Genomic DNA, 18,881 nt, shown 5'->3' with positions numbered 1-18,881 from the left:
TGAGAAGAGCATTTTATTTTATTTTCCCACGAGAGCTGAATTCTTGTCCACTTTTGCTGTTTCTAGCTCAGGAGCCAAGCAAGCTTATGGCTTTAGACCCACTAACCTATTGAGTTTCTATCCATGGAGGTGTTCATCATGGCTTGGAGTACAGCTTTGATCTTTTAAATTGTTTTATTTTGCCATTATTGTAATGTGTTGGAGGCAGGATGGGGGGGGGGGGTGCTCAAGGCAAGAACTTGAAATGCCTTCTTGAGCCAAAATTTATATAGAGGGTTGTAGCCTGAAACCTGACTTTTAATGATTTCACAGAACACTAACCAGAATATTGGAATTATGCCTGTCCAGGGGCCCTGATACTGATACACTCTGTGTTCTCCTGAGATGGGCCCCTGGGAAAACAAAGGTGGGGATGGAGGAGTAAGTGGTCATGGGGAAAACAAGAGAGTGTCACTGAGGGTAGGACTTCTGTTCTTTACAGGATAGAGATCAGAACCTTAATTCCAAACACGCCTGAGTTCTTTAATGATAACCTCCTGCCTCCTGTTCCCAGAGTTCCCTGCCACTGTCCAGCCACTGGCAAAAGTGGTATTGTTAACTTGCTGTTCTTTATGGCTCCTATTGTATACCAAACCATACAAGCCAAAAGTTCTGTTTTTTACCATTGTGCTCTTTGGGATGTTAGATAGCTATTTATGGAAATAGCATTAATACATTTGAAAAAGTAAAACAAAGTGGGAGGACCTGCCCTACCAGATTTTAAAGCTTTTTATGAAGAAACAGTAGCTAAGATACTGTGGTGTTGGCACCAGGCTAGTGAGGCCAATGGAACAGAATAGAGAGCTCAACCAGACCCATACACACATGGAAACTTGATATACAACAGAGATAGCATTACAAACCAATAAGGAAAGAATGGTTTATTCAGTCAGTGGTAGTGAGACAGTTAGTTATCTATCTTAGATTCCTACTTCCCATCATAAAGTCCAGGTAAATTAAAGGGCTAAATATGAAAAGCCAAATAATAAAAAATTTGGAAGAAAACATAACAAGAATCTCATTGCAGGACTTTGTGATGTAGAAAATTGGAAACTAACTCAATGTCTATTAACAAGTGAATGTATAAATTGCTGTTGGACAACTGTCATTTGTTTTGACCATCCAGCATGTGAACCTACTTTCTGTGTTTGGGGACCCCCCTACCTGCCAAGGCAGAGTGCCTTCCATTGTAGATGCCAAAAGTGCCAGATTCTTGCTTTCCCATTCTGCTCTGAAGCTAGGGCCCAGGCACATAACCCAGACGCCTCCAGTCCAACAAGCCTGCCCTAGATTTTAGGCAGCTGCAGGGAGGTGCTTCCCAGACCCCCTAAGCAGGGAGGGGCAGCACTCCCGCATTCTTGTACCAGTGTCCTGTGTCAGCAGGGCCAGCGGTGCAAGCTGTAGAGTCTACCCAGCACCTGTGGCTGTGGTGTCCCCATTGGACATTTTCCCTGGCAGTGGAGCCTGAAAACCCTATTCTTCCACCTTTCCAAAGATTTTCTGAGTTTTTAAATAAATTCCTTTGATTTTGTTTGTTTGCTTAAATTAGCCAGAATTGTTTCTGTTGCTTGCATCTAAAACCCCTAACCCTGATAGATTACGGATTATAACATATTTATCTAACATACATAAAAATGGCATTTAACTCTTTTAGTATATTACACATATTTTAGTGTGTTGGCAAATGAAGTTCTGTCCAGAATTAAATTTTAATGCTTTACTAAAGTACCCATTTGGGGGTATACAATGTGAAATGCTATTTTTCTCTGTATTTTCAATTGTAAAAAAAAGGGGGGTGGAGGAATTTAATGAAATTCTTAAAAATAATAATAATAAAAATACAGTAGCCACTTTGATTCTTTGGTATTTTTAAAAATGATGTTTTTTCTGTCCTTTCAGTTCTTCAAATATAATGCTATTATTACTTTTCTAGGCTTCCTTTTCCCATTGAGAGCGAGGATGCATGGTTTGCTTCCCACCTGGTTTGTCCTGTGGCCCTAAGGAGGGTGCTGTGTGGGGAGAAAGGGGACACATGCCGATGTAGCACTTACAGCATTCCTGGAGTATGATCACCTTATAAGCAACCAGCTGTCCTCCGTGGACCATATTACTATAGTCTGTGTGTTCTCAGCTAAGGAAAAGAACAAAGCTGTGAAGGAAGTGACCAAAGTGTACAGGGAACAGAACAGAGCTAGAAGCATGCCTTGCACTCAGGTGACTGTTGTGTGTATAAATGACACATTGTGAAATAACGTCTACTTGCATGTTATATCTTAATACATTTCCTCAGCCACACAAAGGCTCATGGAAGGAATTCTGCCCCTCCCTTTTGAGGTTTGACCTTCATATAATAAAGGTCATAAATCTTAAGGGTATATAGCTTAATGAATTTTTACATATGTATATGTCTGTATGATTACCACCCGGAGCAAGATATAGAATATTTCCAGGCCCCCAAAAGCTTCTTTTTGCCCCTTCTCAGTCAGTAATCTACCCACCTACCCATACCCAGTTAACCACTATTGTGACTTTTATCACCGTAAATTAGTTTTGTCTGTTCTAGACCTTTCTATACATGGAATCACACAGTGTGCATGTTTCAAAACACACAGTACATTTTTATGCTTCCTTTGCCAGAGAATGGGAATGGTAAAATACCAGTCATACCAATGTCCTCCCATTCTGTATCCATGGCAGACATTACTAATCCACCATTCTTTTCAAATGAGCCTAGACTGGACCCTAAACTCTTACTCTGATTGCACTATAAGTAGCCTCTGCCAGTAGATCTGAGTAGGCACTCATAAAACCTCTTTTACCTGGTAGCCTTTACCCTCAACACATTTAATAAATTTTTATGTCTTATTGATTCTATCACCGTAACATTTTTCCTGTTCGTCCCTTCTTTTCAATCCCATTGCTTCTGCTTATTTTAGGCCTTTATTATCTCCCACCTGTTTTTCTTTGACATCTTCTCTAATTTTCCTGCTTCTGGTCTTAGTTCCTCTGATATTTCCTACACATTGCAGTGTTCTTTTTAATATCAGAACATGACTGCATCATTCTGCTTAAAACCCTCTAAGGACTTCTCTTCAAGTCAAATCCAAGTTCCTTACTTGGTAAAAAATTATGACCACTTATCTGAAATCCATTTCTTCTTTTGGATCTAGAGCTTCTATTGATAGTGAAATTTTCTCATCATGATTTTTATCATTTATAATTTTCTCTTACACTATACTTCCTTCCTTCAAACCACTTCAGGTCTTTTGCTAAAAAGGTAGAGTATAAACAAACAAACCAATTTAAAATGTAAATTTTAACTAAGGAAATATTTTGACCAGCAGAGTTGACAGCAACCTTGCAGGGAGGTGACATGACGATTTGTAACTTGGAATGGTGAAGAGAGTCTGGGCATAACTGGCTGGGTATCCTATGCTTCCAAAAAGTAGATTCTTTTTGAGATCATAAGAAAGAAAGGAATGATTCTGTACTAGGGACCCTAAAGGGAACACAAGTAAGAATGGGAATGGTTATGAAACACAGAAGACTCACCCAAGAACTTCAGTCTCCTGCAGAAGGTTGCCTAGCCTTCATTCTCTTTCATTCCACTGAACCAGGAAACCATGGCCTCCTGCATGGTGCTGAAGTTGTTGAGCTGTGCTTGAAAGCTGAACAGCAGTGGGAATTCACTGGACACTCTGGTGGAAGCTTCAAGGGTATAGACAAAGCTCCTAAAAGGGTAGCTTGAGCCACAGAGGGTGTGTGGTGGGCTCCCGAAGCACAGGTTCTGGGAGTTGCAGCCCCACCCTCCCAGCCTGCTTTGAAGCTGGATTCCTCTGCCAATAGGCTGGAAGGTTCTTGATGAGAGGACAATGTTTTGTTTATATCTGTAACCCCAGAGCCTATCATGGGCCTAGCACATGGTTAACACTTAAAACATATTTGTCAAATGAATAAATGAACCAATGAATGGGGGAATGATTCTTCAGCCTCAGGGTCAGATATGGGGGTGTATGGGCACTGCTAATTCTTTCTTGTCTCATGGGAGGTGCTTCTGGGACCATGAGCTTGTGAACTGAGCTAGGTCTCCCCTGAAGAGAGAGACAAGCTGAGTGGAGGAGAGAGCAAGACCTAAATCAGGAGTTCAATTCCTCACTGGAGTGACAACAATATACATTAAATCCCAAGGGTTCTGCCATCCATGGTGCAGAGTGTCTGCTCACCTCAAGCTTGGTATCAGTAAATGTTCGCTGAACTGATCAGAAATGACAGTTAGAATAAGATCAATAGAGCAAATATTTATTGAACACTTAGTATGCTGCAATCATTGTTTACCTGGAATATCATTTAATTCTCAAAAGAGCCCTAAGTGGTTGGCTTTCTGCATATGAGTCCATTGAGCACAGGTTCATTACTGAGACACAGGACAGTTAGTCTCTTGTCCAAGATTCCTCAGTTAGGAAGTGGTGGGGCTGGGGTTCAGACCACCACTGGAGGTGTATTCTAGGACCCACACTCCTAAGCACCGCACCAGGCCATGTAGCAGGGTGGAGTAGGCTCATCAGTGGCTTAGAGAGCAAGAGTGGAATCAAATGAGGTGACTGGATTGGGAGGAATGTGCCATACTTAGCTGTGTCGGGGAGGAGGTGTGGAACGGACTTCATATGTATTTAGTAGACACAAGTAGTTAAAATTATGGGTTACTCAAGGCGTGTATAGAGAGAGTGAATGGCAGGAGGCAAGACTGGAGATTTTCGCACAGTAGATATTTAGAGATCAAGTAGAGAAAAAGTTGTGCCTGACAAAGACTAGGATGGAAGACAAAGAGAAATAGGAAGGAAACAGAGAAGAGTGGGGCCACAGATGCCCAGGAGAGTGTTTGAGAAGTGGGGGGCTGTTCAATAATTTCAAAGGCCATAAAGAGGTTAAGTAATACAAGGAACGTGAAAATGTCTACTGGTGTTGGCAATATGAGGGCTTTGGGGAGCTTATGGAGGCATTTCTAATGGAGCATTGGGGATAGAGTCTAGAATTTCTGGCTCAAAGATACAAATACTGCTGAATAGAGCAAAAGATTGGTAACCTGGGATATAATGTCTTTACAACTTTTTCTTGTTTTTCTTTTTAAAGAGTCGTTTGGATTCCTTTTGATTTCTCAAATACAACATCATCTCTGCATCTAAATTTACTGGCAGCAATTGTTCACTTCTGGTTCAAAGGCACAGTGTCATTCCAGGAATTTTTTTGGTATGTGCTTTGAGATATATGACTCTTTTAACACACTGTTGTGTATGATGCTTGCATGACTTAGAGATTGTTCATAGAAGGCACAGAAGGCTAGAGACCATGCTGAAACAGATCAACTCACTCAAATCACAACCTTCTGTGGTACCCTCTTGACTAGAGGTCTTCTTATAACTGCAGATGATAACTGCAGATCTAGTTATAACTGTTAGGTTATCTGTATGGTCCCTCTAATGAAGTGAAAAATTGATACTCTGTTAACACTGAGGTGGCTGAATCATCCATCTTGTGAACTGATATGGGATTATAAGTACTAAAATTTAATTCTTGTATCTAAGAAGCTTATTACTTAATTGAGGAGATAAGATATATAATATCCATAGTTTAAGACTGAATACATGGACAATAGTGTGGTGATTGCAGGGGGGAGGAGGGGTAGGTAGAGGAGGGTATCTGGGGATAAGTGGTGATACATAGAGACTTGACTTGGGGTGGTGACCACACAGTACAGTGTACAAATGATGTGCTGTAGTCCGGCCAGGCGTGGCTCAGTGGTTGAGTGTTGACCTGGGATCCAGGCAATTGGGGTTCGATTCCCAGTCAGGGCACATGCCCGGGTTGCGGGCTCGATCAATGACTCTCTCATCATTGATGCTTCTCCCTTTCTCTCTCCCTCTCCTTTCCTCTCTCTGAAATCAATAAAGATATATTTTAAAAAAACAAAAAACAAAAATGATGTGCTGTAGAATTGTGCACCTGAAACATGTATAATTTTGTTAACCAGTGTCACCCCAATAAATTCAATAAAAGGGGGAAAAAGACTGAATAACTACCATAAATGAGACAGCCAGCCTGGTAGAGAAAGCATAAACTTTGAAAACAAACAGACCTGAGTCCAAAGCTTGGTTCTACTGCTTGGTTTGCTGTGTGATCGCAGGCAAATTACTAAGCCTGTTTGCTCCCTTACAAAAGGGGGAAACGATAACCAGTTTATAAAATTGTAAAAATTCAGTGAGATAATGTGCATAAAGTACTTTTTTCAATTCTCAGCATGTTGTAGGCATTTAATAAATGTTAATTTCCTTCCACCAATTTTTCTATTCAACAGATATTTATTGAATGTCTGTTTGGTGCCAAGCACAGTATTGGGTACCAAGAATACAAAAAAAAGTTGCAGTCCTTCCTGACAAGGAACACCTAGTCCAATGGGGAGTGCTACAACCTGAAGTTTCCTGTGCTGTGTGAACTGGGCTCTAAAGGTAGGAGGGATTCTGATAGAAAGAGGTAATGGGAAGGAGAAAGACGTTCCAGGGAGAGGGGATATTATGTTTTAGTAGAGGTGAGGGTTTGGAGCACAAGTTACATGGAGACTTGGTTTTTAGTCCTGCACCTTCAACTCTAACCAGCTGTATGTGTTTGGGTTAACCTCACCTGGAAGGGGAGACTAGAGTAGACTAGTCGCTACCAATCCTGGCTAATGCCTTAGGTGCATAAAAAAATAATGATTTTTGGACCTCATCTTAGAACAATTAAATCAGAATTTTTATGGGTGAGAACCAGCATTCTCTTTACATCAACTTTATGATGATATATTTTACATGCAATATAATGTACTCACTTGTAAGTGTACAGTTTTGGTGATTTTTGACAAATGTATACACTTGTGTAACCAACTCCACAATCAAGATAGAAAATGTTGTCATCACCCCAGAACGTTTCCTTTGGCCCTTTAGCTGTGAGTCGTTCCAGCCTCATCCCTTGACAATCACTGATCTGCTTTCTGTCACTCCAGATCAGGTTTGCCTTTTCTAGAATTTCACCTAAAAGCTTCATACAATAAGCATTCTTTTATCTGGCTATTTGGGATATCAGTGTTTTTTAAAAGCTTCCCTGGATCATTTTAATGAGAAGCAAGGGACTACATGATCTCTCAGGACCCTTCGGCTTAAAAAATACCATAACTTCATCTGCTAGTCTAGAGGTACTTTACTAAAGTTGCTTTTTAGGAATAACAAGTACTGCTGTAATAATTATGATAATGCTAACATTGATATTTATGGAGTTTTTTTCCATGTGCCCAGGTACTATGCCAAGTTATTCATTTGTATTTTCTTGTCTAAACCCACACAGCAACCTAGGGGGTAGGTACTAATATTATCCCTGATAATAGACGTGGAAACTGACACTGTAGAGAGATAAAGTAACCTGTCAAAGTCAAGAAGCTAGCAAGCAGTGGGGTCAGCATTCAAACTCAGATTTTCTCACCATAAACAGAGACTTTTCTTTTAATCATGAGATTTTACAAGAGCTCCTACAAAGTGAAGTCTCAGCTCCACTACTGCAGACATTCTTAAGAAGTGTAAAGTGACCCCAGATGAGTGCTTTCAGCTTGTCGATGAGTTCCAGCTGGGGAGGCAAGACTAATTTAAAGATACATTTAGCAAGAAAGGCAAAGAGCCTCTTACCTTAATATGGAAAGTAAGCCAGTTTGTTGCAAGTGTCAAATGACATTTTGGACAAGAAAAAGGGACTCAGGACAAAGGAGATGGGGCAGAGGCTATACCTGCACATGTTGTTTGAGGTAAATACTAAATGGAGAAAGAGTAGCTCATCCACTGATTTCACTATAGTAAACCGAGTAACTTCCTCAGATTTCAATCCACATACACACAAAAATCTATTTTCAGTTTTCAGAATACACATCACTGTCACTATGAACAATGAACAATGAGTCTTACTGTGGTAAGGAAGTCTCCCCACAGTAACTGGCAGGTGATCACATATCACCCTGCTTCTGCAAGCCTGTTTGACCCTGTGAGTCTTGGCAGACGTGCTTGGCTGGCTTACAGTCTGTGCTTCCTATAAATGTACAGTACTGATGGTTAAAAAAAAAAGAAAGCAAGAAAGCATCCACCCAATGGAAGTGTATGAGTGTTTGTCCTCCATAAACAGAACTTGTCTGTGACATTCAAATCAAAGGCTTGTCAGCTGAGGTCCTCCCAGTTCCCTGTAAGAGAATATTAACAATTATTCGTCATCACCTACAATAAACAGGCTCCTATTCAAACACTGGCTGTCAAGCCAAGAGCAATGCTAAGGCCTCAGCTTGCCTAGTTGTCTGTCCACTGGGTGACAGTGTTGGTCCATCTGAAATAAATGTGTTTTTTCCCTGGGCCAGAGAACTCTGGGAAACACTGCAGCCAGATGGCTTTCTGCAGGCCTTGGCGATGGCCCTGCCTTTTTTCCCCTGAGCAAGGCAGAATGATTTTCTGTTTTCTTTATCTTTCAAGGGAAAATAAAGCAGTACAGAGAATGGATGTGATTGTCATAATAAATGAGCCTGCATTTTCCTGATAATTTAACAAAGGCAAAGAGCTTGCAAAGAGCATTGCGAAAACTAAGTTGAAAATTTATTTCAGCTGTTTACTTAGGTGGGCTAGGATGGAACATTTCTTTAACCAAGGTGTTCATTTTTATACAAATAGGCTAGTGTGTGGGATGTGCATTACTCAGGGCTCTGAAGAGGGACAAGATTGTCTTTGTGGAACGTTATTTACAATTTGCCAGGTCATGGCTTGACATTAGTCTGTCCTGATATGATCACTGTCTTCAAGAGCAGAAATAGATACATAAGAACAAATACTGTAGTAAAATTCAATGTGATCAGTGGTATTATGGAACAGAAAGAGTTCATCCACCTGGCACTAGCGGAGCCAAACACTAAACACTGAGAACTACAGTGGAGAAATATTGGTTGTTTATTTATTTTTTTATTACAGTTTTATAACTTTATTCGATACTCAGCAGTTTTCATCCATATTAATTGTAGATTTTTGAAAGTGGTGACAGGTACATAGGTAACCAACGTATAGAGCTTGTTTGGTGAATCTTCATTCTTATTACATTTTCTGGACAACTGCACCCAGATTCCATATGGGACATTCCTATTCCTTTGGCCTAGACAGCTTTGTTGAGCCTGTTGTCAATGCACACATCTGAAGTTCCCATCCTCTTCATGACAAATTTCCTGATCTCTTTGAGTGCCCGAGGGGCACACTTCTTGAAACCCACTCCATGAATGCGCTTATGAATATTGATGGTGTTTTCTCTCGTCACTACCTCTTTGATGGCAGAATGGCCCTTTTTCTTCTCACTACCCTTCTTTGTGGGAGCAATTTGCTGGGCCCAAATTGGAAAGAAGTTGGCTATTTTATTAATGAATGGCTTCATCCAAGAGGATGGGAAGTTAATGTTCAAAAACCCCAACTCCTCCATGGCAAGTAGGTTACAGATTATAATGGGCAAAATAACAAGACAGTGTGGGTTGGGGTTTTCAGGGCCATGCTGGGAGCTGATTGGTCGGACGGGGGTGAGGTAAGGGTAGTGAATCATTTCTTAAGGTCTGGAGGACAGTTCTGAGGTCTGTTCTTGGGGGCCCTCTGTCTAATCTCATGGGAAATAACCAGAGGCTCTTCCACTTTAGGGCTCAGGAGCTGAAACATAATTTAGGTGAAGATGTTATCTTTAGCCGGCAGAGGTCCTGGGCTGCTGCCTTCTGCTGCCTCAGGGGTTGCTGATTATCCAGGGGAAAGGCTAGGTCTCCGAGGGGTACATAGAGAGAGGGATATGCTTGCTTTCTAGAGCTAGGATTTAAACCTAAACTTAATCAAAGTCTGAAGAACCCTCGGTTTCCATGAAAACGATGGAGAAATGTTAGATAATGCAGTAGAGGACAGGGAATGATGGAACCGGCTACATCCTCATTTTAAAAGGAAAAGAGTGTGTGCTTCAAGGTGCTTTAAGAGGGTTGGTTTGGGTAACTTTTTGTTCTCCTGCACTCCCTCTTTCCCAAATGAGGAGGATAATGGTTCAGAATATCGGGACCCTTCATTATATGAGTAATAAAGTCATATTAATGTGGGACTCTGTTCCAGATTCTTTTAAATCAGATTAAAAGGCTAACACAGAATTACCAATTGACCATAGAGATTATACCCCCAAGCTTTTTTAACATCTAAAGTTTTTTTCTCCTTTGCTTAATTTGATATTAGTTAGTCTGATCTATTTGTGCTGATAAGTTAGCACAGTTATATTTTATTACACTTACCATAAAAAGAGTCTTTTTTTAATATTTAAAAATATACTAAAATAGTATTTTCTTAGGCAGTTCTACTTGAGTTCTGAGGTTAGAAATAGTTGTCTGGCTGCATGCTGATGGGATCAGGCTCTCACCCCGTGGGACTCACACTGACACTGAGCAAAAAAGAACAAAGGGCCATAGAAGCCAGAGTGTGAAGCCCTTGGGCTGTGAGTGACTTCCCTGTCTGTTCTTTGGACACTTCTAGGCCTTTCCGGGTCTTATCTACCACACCCAGACAGCAGGGGCCTACTTAGGACAAACACTAACCACAGCATTTTGATATTCTCTTTGTCAGATATTAAATTTCTTTAATGAGTTATTTCCTTCCAAACAGCTCATGGTTTTCTCCTTTTACATTGGAGTTAACTCAAATTTAGTATAAATTACTAATAATAGCTTCCATTAAAGAACCCGTTTTCATTTATAAGGCATTTAGTATACCTTATTTTGTTGAAATCTTATAACAATTCTGCAAGTTCCGAAGTTAAAGGTCATTTACCTCTTCCTGACCATCGAAGCTGAGTTTGGGCAGTGAGGTGGCTTACAGAGATTACGCAGCTAACCAATCTGGGGTTGGGCTAGCAACTTCCAGTCCTATACTCTTTCTACTGCACATCAGAAAATAAGGAGAAGGAATGTGAAGTGATGTCGCCACTGTGGAAAACAGTATGGTGGTTTCTTGAAAAAATTAAAAATAGGATTATCATTAAGTCCAGCAATTCCACTCCTGGGTATATACCCAAAAGAATTGAAAGCAGGGACTTGAACAGATGTTTGTTTCATAACATTATTCACAGTAGCCAAAAGGTGGAAACCACCCAAATATCCATGGATGGATGAATGGGTAAACAAAATGTGGCCTATACGTACAGTGGAATATTATCAGGCCTTCAAAAGCTGCAGATCTTCATTCTCATTCCACCTCTGACTTGTTGGGTGACCACAGATAATTAACGTTTCTAGTTCTCAATTTCTTTGTCTATAAAGCAAGGGGGACTGGATTAGATGATTTCTAGGTATCCTTCCAACTCTGATAGTTATAAGAAAAATACATGTTCTGAGGATGAAGTCATATGGGGATTTCTATTGGGGTCCCACCTGATGGTCCAACACTTGTGGAAAAGTCACATCTCTTGGCCAAGTGGTAGGAGAAAAACTGACATTTATTATGTTTTTCAAAAACTAGAGTGGCCAAGTTTATTAAAATACAAGCCTGTGTCCTAGCCTTTGTGGCTCAGTTGGTAGGAGCGTTGTCCCCTACACCAAAAGGGTAGTGGGCTCGATTCCCAGTCAGGGCATATACCTATGTTGAGGGTTTGACCCCCGGTTGTGGCACATTGTGGTGCATGCATATGGGAGGCAACGGATCGATGCTTCTCTCTCACAACAGTGTTTCTCTTTCTCTCTTCCTCTATTTCTACATATCCTTGGGTTCCTTGGGTAAGGATTAAGAAAAAAAAATACAAGCCTATAAGAGACACGAAGATGTCCAGATAAAAGGTCTAGGTGCTTTCTGACTTAAAAATAAAAATTAAAAAACTCAGGCACCTATTAAAGTCTAGAGAAATTACAGAATAAAGTTGGTAAAGCTAATTATCTCAAATTTGGTGGGTAAAAATCAATCTCTTATACAAATATAGTTTATAATTTTAAGTAAACAAACATCACTTTAACAAATGCAATTTCCAATTACAAATATTTATGATCTCAAGAATACAAGTCAATGCCCGGCCAGGCGTGGCTCAGCGGTTAAGCATCGACCTAGGATCCAGGCAATCAGGGTTCGATTCCTGGTCAGGGCACATGCCCAGGTTGTGGGCTCGATCAATGACTCTCTCATCATTGATGTTTCTATCTCTCTCTCCCCCTCTCCTTTCCTCTCTGAAATCAATAAAGATATATTTTTAAAAAAAAAAGAAAGAAAAAAAAGAATACAAGTCAACAGTCCTTGGAATCTTTACAAAAAAACTTTTCTATATCACCAGAAAGCTCTTTGTCCTTTGTAGCAAACAGCCTGAGAAACTCAACTTCATAATAACAAGCTACGGAATAAATATAAACTTTATGGTAGCTTATATGTAAATATTCATAATCTTTTTTTTTCTTTAAAGAGATCTGTTTAATTTTGTTGGAATTAATTTTGTTCAAATTCCCTATCATTTAGTTGCAGAAACCTTTTCCAGTATAATGCTTAACGTTCCACAGATCTAGTATTCTGAACAACATATCATCTGGGCTTCTGCTTAGAAGCAGGAAGTGCAGATGATTTAATGGGCCTCTCCTGTCCCAATCCCTTCCTGTGGCTTGCTTCAATAATAATTTGTAGGCAGTGTTGTATTAAAGAACATAGGGCTTAGAAGTTTTTCTCCTCACTAAAAACCAGAAAGGGGAAGGATGAACTGCAAATAGGAAAATTAATTCTTTTGATCTGGATTACGGAGGAGTCAAGATATTGAAAAGAATGTTTCCAGTTGAGGCCCCTCCTGGAATGTGGGCATCCTTCACTGTGCTACCTTGAGTCCTCTCTGAACTCTCCACACGTTCACTCTTTCCCACAGATCCAGCAGCTACCCCTGTGTGCTGGTGACACCCAAATCTCCATCACCCGCCCAGACTTGTCTCCTGAGCCTTGGACCCATAGACCCAAGTGCCTACTGGTGATTGGAGGTGGGAGCGACCAAGCACCCTAATTCCTGTTTCCAGGTTCTGATTTTAGAGGCATATTTGAACAGGAGCTTACATAGCTTCTACCTGCATCCCTAAGAAAGTCTTATGAAAGACTCTGGGAGCAAAACCAGTACCTACCAAAGAAGTATGGAAATCTGATTGAGGTTGATATTTCTTATCCTTTCTGGGAAAACTGTGCTTTAAGAGCTAACCTAGTATAGTAGCCATTTAAAAAAAAAAAAATGAAGCAGTGTAGTGATCAGATTTTTATATTTGATTAAATGAGAGTGCAATCTTTGGGATTAGAAACTTGAGTTTGCATCCCAGATCTTTTTGTAGCTTGCCTCAGTTTCCTCATTGGTAAATTGGGGATAAAATCACCATTGTTGGGATGTTGTGAGGATTAAATTAGTTAGCATATCAACAGGACCTGGATTTAATGACTAGATTTAATTTAATTTACCTGTTTGTTGCTCACAGGGTAGAATTCTCACAGGTGAGAACATGTCTTCAAGTGAAAATGTGTTCAAATTAGAAAATACATACAAAAACTGTTGGTACAGCAAAAAATATTGCATAAGTTATCATTAGTATTTTCCAGAATGGGAATCACTCACACATGGGTATGAAGCTGTGTTTAGTACTTTGACTAGTGATGGTAGTGCTAGAGTAGTGGTGGTGAAGACAGTGTGTGCGTGTGTGTAGAAATGTTTTAATAGGTTCTATGCTGAGCCCCTGGTATACTGGGTTTTGCACGGCCTGAGCCACAGCCTTTCACCTCTTCACTTTACCTTTTCCTAAGTCAGTAGTCCTTAAACCTGTCCATCTGTGGAGCTCTTTAAGAACTACAAGCCTCACCCTCGAGATTCTCATTCAGTAGATCTGGGTGGACTCTAAGTATCTGTTTTTTAATAGATCCTGGAGTGTTTTTTATATGCAACTAAGGGGTTAAGAGTGGGTCATGGCACTTGGCCTCTATCAAGAGATAAGAATAGCTCATCTCAGGTCTGTATTTTTCATCTGTACTTGCTCTAAATACTCTCATCCAGTCCTGTGGACTTAAAAACCCTCCGTATGCTGATGACTCCCACAGTAGTTTCCCTGTGTGCAATGTTTGTCCTGAACTCCAGGTTCCTCTTATTTCCAACTCAGTATGTCCCTCAGCTGTTTAATAAATAGGCATCTTGACGTAACTCCTTATTTTCCCTAACACCTGCTCCTCCCATGGCTTTCTCATTTCAGAAAACAGCCCTCACCCACTTTACTCAGACTAAAGATATTGCAGTAAATCTTGACTTCTCTTTGACTTGCAGTCCATCTGCCAATCCTGAATGCCTTTCTAACGTATCCGGAACCTGACTGTTGGCACATTGTATCACCTCCAGACACCATCCTCTTGCATGTATTTCCCTACTTCTGCCCTTGTCCCCTGTAATGTCTGTCCTCTATGTAGCCACCATAGTAATCTTTATAAAACCTAAATCAGATTACAGCTCTGCCCTGCTCAGAACCCTCTAATGGGTACTCATTATGCTTGAAATGAAACCCCAGATCCTTTCTATGGACCACAAAACTTCATGTAATCTGGCCCCCGGCTGCTTCGCTTCTGATTGCCCATTAGCCCATCGGCTCTGGCTTCCTTGCTGTTCCCCCTCAGAGCCTTTACACATGGTACAGTTGTTTGTGTGGAAAATACCATAATTAATAAATAATAATACAAGAATAAACTGTTTTGCTCACATACAACTGTACCCCCCCCCCCCCCCCCCCCCGCACTGTTTGATTGAGTGAATAAACACTCACCTTTCTTTCCAACAGGAACGTCAAGGCCAGTCTTACTTTGCTTTGTCCCATTCACTTCCCAACCAAGTCTTTGTCCCAGCCTTTGGCAAGGCCCCAGGCTTTTCTACAAGGCAGCAAAACTGGAGACCCAAAAGGAAAAGAGTATCTTCTGAGAATCATATCTTTTCACACTACTTATTCCCTGAATCCTGGCAACAATCCTTGGAGGTGATGTTGCTGTTTTCATTGTACATACAAGGAAACGGGATCATACAACTGAAGGGAGAGGATAATTGAACCCAGGTGTCCTGACTCATAGTCCAAAATGGGGAAAATAAAGTTTCTGTTGGCAGTGTTGGAATATAGTGCCTGGGTAGGTAGGGTAGAAAATTGTCTTCTCTTTGCTTTTTCTGGAAATGAGAATTTAGGATTCCCAGGAGAGAATATTTTGGAGGTCTCTACTCACTCTGCTAACACATACCCCCTTTCTAGTCTCAACTGAAAGTTTTTGTCTGGAAGCATCTTGGGACATTTCCTTAAGATTAAGTGGTAAGTGCTTTAGAGGGTAGTTAGAATCCCTTTGTTTTTATTTAGTCATTAGGTCAATATTTGGTCACCACAAGGCTAATATATTTCGTTTGAAAGAGCAAATCAGGGTCTGTTTGCTTGGTTTGAGTTGTTTGGGAAAGTCTTTCAATTCCACTCAGTTTAATTCCTGGAACAATAGTTTAACTGGTGTGGTTTAAATATTTAACTTCTTAGCACAGTCAACCAGATAAGTCAGACAGACTGGATCACACATCTAGAAAAAAAGATCTTTTCAGTTTACAAAGTGCTTTTGCAAAATGACTTTCACACCGACTTCATGAGTAATAGGGAATCTAAATATGGAGCACACCGGCGTGGGGGAGAACGTCTCAAGGAGTGAAATTAACAGCTTGAATATGTGAATAAACAATGCACAGAGGAATCAGTGCCCATTTAATTGATTTCTTAGAGGAACCCAGTGATGAGACTAAATGCAGACTGAGGGGATTATGCTGCCTGAAGTGATAATTAGGATTTGTGTGTGTTCTGTGGGTCCTTGTATACGGTAACTTAAACAGAAAAATAAAACTGACAGAATGCATAGAAAAACACACCTAATTTGAAGTTAAGTAACCTGTTTGGAGAACCTAACCTACTACTACTATTATTATTATTATTATTTTTGCTAAGAGATTTGGGCTCCTGGGCTAGATATTTAACTTATTTGAGCACCACTTTCCTCATCTATAAAATGGGAATGCTTACCTCACCAATGATTGTCATGTCTAGTATAAAGATCACTCAATAAATGTGTATCGAATTAAAAATTCTTCCCATTTGTTACCATCCATCATTAACAAAGAAAATATTGTAAAGTCATAGCTTATTTGGATTTTTTGGCTATATAAGTATTACTTTTTTTTAAAAAGTTTTTTTATTGATTTCAGAGAGAGGGAGAGAGAGATAGAAACATCAATGAGGAGAGAGTCATTGATCAGCTGCCTCCTGCTCCCCCCCCCCCGCCCCGGGGATCGAGCCCGCAACCCAGGCATGTGCCCTGACCAGGAATCGAACCGTGACCTCCTGGTTCATGGGTTGATGCTCAACCCTGGCTGAGCTATACAAGTATTTTGTATAAAATTGATTCTTATTATATTTTCAAAATGGATTCAATCCTAAGGTATGTTGGGACATGTAATAAATCAAAAAGAAATAGAAACTTCGAAGAAAGAATAAACAGGAGCCACACAACAGGGTGCAAACCAGACTAAATAAATATGACTTTGTCTGCCCTGAGATGTGCTCATAATAATGACAGTGATCAGGACTGGACAGTCACTCCACCGAACACCTCTTTGCTTTGGTAGCTGTAGGCACTTAGCGGGAGTGCCACATTCTGTTTATTGAACAGCAGATGGAATCCTCAGACTTCTGCAGTGTGCTCACAACTCAGCTAAATGGATTCTAATGAATATACATTGTGATAAAAATTCTTTAAAACGTGGGGCCCATTTTATCCTTAGTTGATAAAATGCTGAGAACCTCTAGATTAGATTATTCCATTATTAGATTGAAGTTTAATATTATATCCAAAGTATATAAGGAACTCATACAACTTAACAAAAGGAAGACAAACAATCCAATTAAAAAATGGGCAAAGGACCTAAACAGACACTTCTCCAAAGAGGACATACAGATGGCTAAGAGACATATGAAAAAATGCTCAAAGTCCTTAATCGTCAGAGAGATGCAAATTAAAACCACTATAAGATATCACTTCACCCTGCCAGAATGGCTGCCATCAACAAGTCAATGAACAAGTGCTGGCGAGGGTGTGGAGAAAAGGGGACCCTAGTACACTGCTGGTGAGAGTGTAGACTGGTGCAACCACTATGGAAAACAGTATGGAGTTTCCTCAAAAGATTAAAAATGGACCTGCCATTTGACCCAGTGATCCCACTTCTAGGAATATATCCGAAGAAACCCCAAACACCAATCACAAAGAACTTATGCACCCCTATGTTCATAGCAGCCCAATTCACAACAGCTAAGATCTGGAAAGAGCCCAAGTGCCCATCAATAGATGAGTGGATAAGAAAGCTGTGGGACATTTACACCATGGAAAACTATGCAGCTGTTAAAAAGAAGGATATTTTATCCTTTGGTACAGCAAGGAGGGAACTAGAAAGTATTATGCTAAGTGAATTAAGCCAGTCAGAGAAAGACAAGTACCACATGATCTCACTCATATGTGGAATATAATAAACAAAATAAACCAATGAACAAAATGGATCCAGAGACATAGAAGCATGAACAGACTGAGGGATCTCAGAGGGAAGGTGGGGATGGGGGAGTTGGAGGGGAGAGATTAATCAAAGAACTTGTATGTTTATAAGCATAACCCATGGATAGACACTGGTCTGGGGAAGACCTGGGGGTGGGGTGGATGTAGGGCGGAGGGGATCAATGGGGATAAAAAGGGGACATCTGTAATATTTTTAACAATAAAGATAAACTTTAAAAATAATGTTTAATATTTCTTAAGCTACTCATCTGTGCCTAAAAATGTCTCTAGCACCCTGGAACAGAATAACAAACTTGGCTTTGCATAGTAGAGTTGTCTCTTTATTAAGAAATAGAGAATCTGCAAATTTTAGTGGTGGAAAGTTCTAGAGGTTTAGTCCAATTCATAAATCATAATTAATGTTAGTTCTTTTTTTTACAGAAGAAATTGGCTCAGTATGGTTAAATGACTTGCCTGAGTTTTAGAAAAGTAGTTTTGTCCATAATCTAACTCTGCTGACTTCCAAATTCAATGATGCTCTGTACTCTCTCCTAGAGGTTAGCCATACAATGAAATGTATCTACAGGTAGCTCATCAGAATGATGAAGAACAGATGTTGGTTAGGATAGTGGTTCTGCCACTTCCCAGCCAGTTTCCTTATCTTCAAACAATATATTCAGGTTCTAGGAATGTGTTTGATGCCTAATATTATTTTGCATATAAACACTTTCTCATAGGGATACAAGACCTCCCTTCAAATAAATAGGACTAATTTTCATATCATTAGATTCTAAAAATGTTCTTTACATTTTTACAGATGTACATCCAAGGAAAACTACTATTTGCCAACTTTATTTTCAATGGTTATAGCACATCTGCTAAAGACCTTCAAAAGCAAATTATGAAGACAAGGGGTGATTATCACATGGGATACTTCCTACCCAATAACTTCAGAATCTGGTAGAGTAACTACGCACATACTACCCTATCTTACACACATTTAATTGTAAATCCCAGACAAGGACCAATTGTCTTGGATTTACTTTTGCCTTTATGAGTATTTATTCCTTGCCTCAGATCTTGTCTGGAAAGAGGTAGCTTATTTATTTGAAAGTTCAGTTCAAGGAAGGCTACTTTCTTTTTAACCAGCAAATATTCCTAAGATTGTTAAGCTAAGCTTAGAAAGAGTCAAACCAA

The 18,881-nt window shown here is 40.0% G+C and overlaps 1 protein-coding gene and 1 pseudogene across 1 annotated transcript; one reads left to right on the top strand and one right to left on the bottom strand.

Annotated features, from left to right (window-relative positions):
- The first annotated feature begins 3,559 nt into the window (after nucleotides 1–3,559).
- Nucleotides 3,560–18,648, top strand: LOC148093925 (uncharacterized protein C3orf20-like). The gene is made up of 3 exons (XM_087813796.1): nucleotides 3,560–3,778; nucleotides 5,191–5,286; nucleotides 18,502–18,648. The coding sequence occupies exons 1-3, from the start codon at nucleotides 3,560–3,562 to the stop codon at nucleotides 18,646–18,648; spliced, it is 462 nt and encodes a 153-aa protein (XP_087669922.1).
- LOC107544082 (large ribosomal subunit protein eL31 pseudogene) lies at nucleotides 8,897–9,675 on the bottom strand (annotated as a pseudogene).
- Nucleotides 18,649–18,881: the final 233 nt, after the last annotated feature.

Source organism: Miniopterus natalensis, chromosome 2, assembly GCF_054644295.1.
Source record: "Miniopterus natalensis isolate mMinNat1 chromosome 2, mMinNat1.hap1, whole genome shotgun sequence".
NCBI lineage: Eukaryota > Metazoa > Chordata > Mammalia > Chiroptera > Miniopteridae > Miniopterus > Miniopterus natalensis.
Note: the sequence above shows the minus strand (reverse complement) of the source record. Positions and strands in the feature narration are given on the sequence as shown.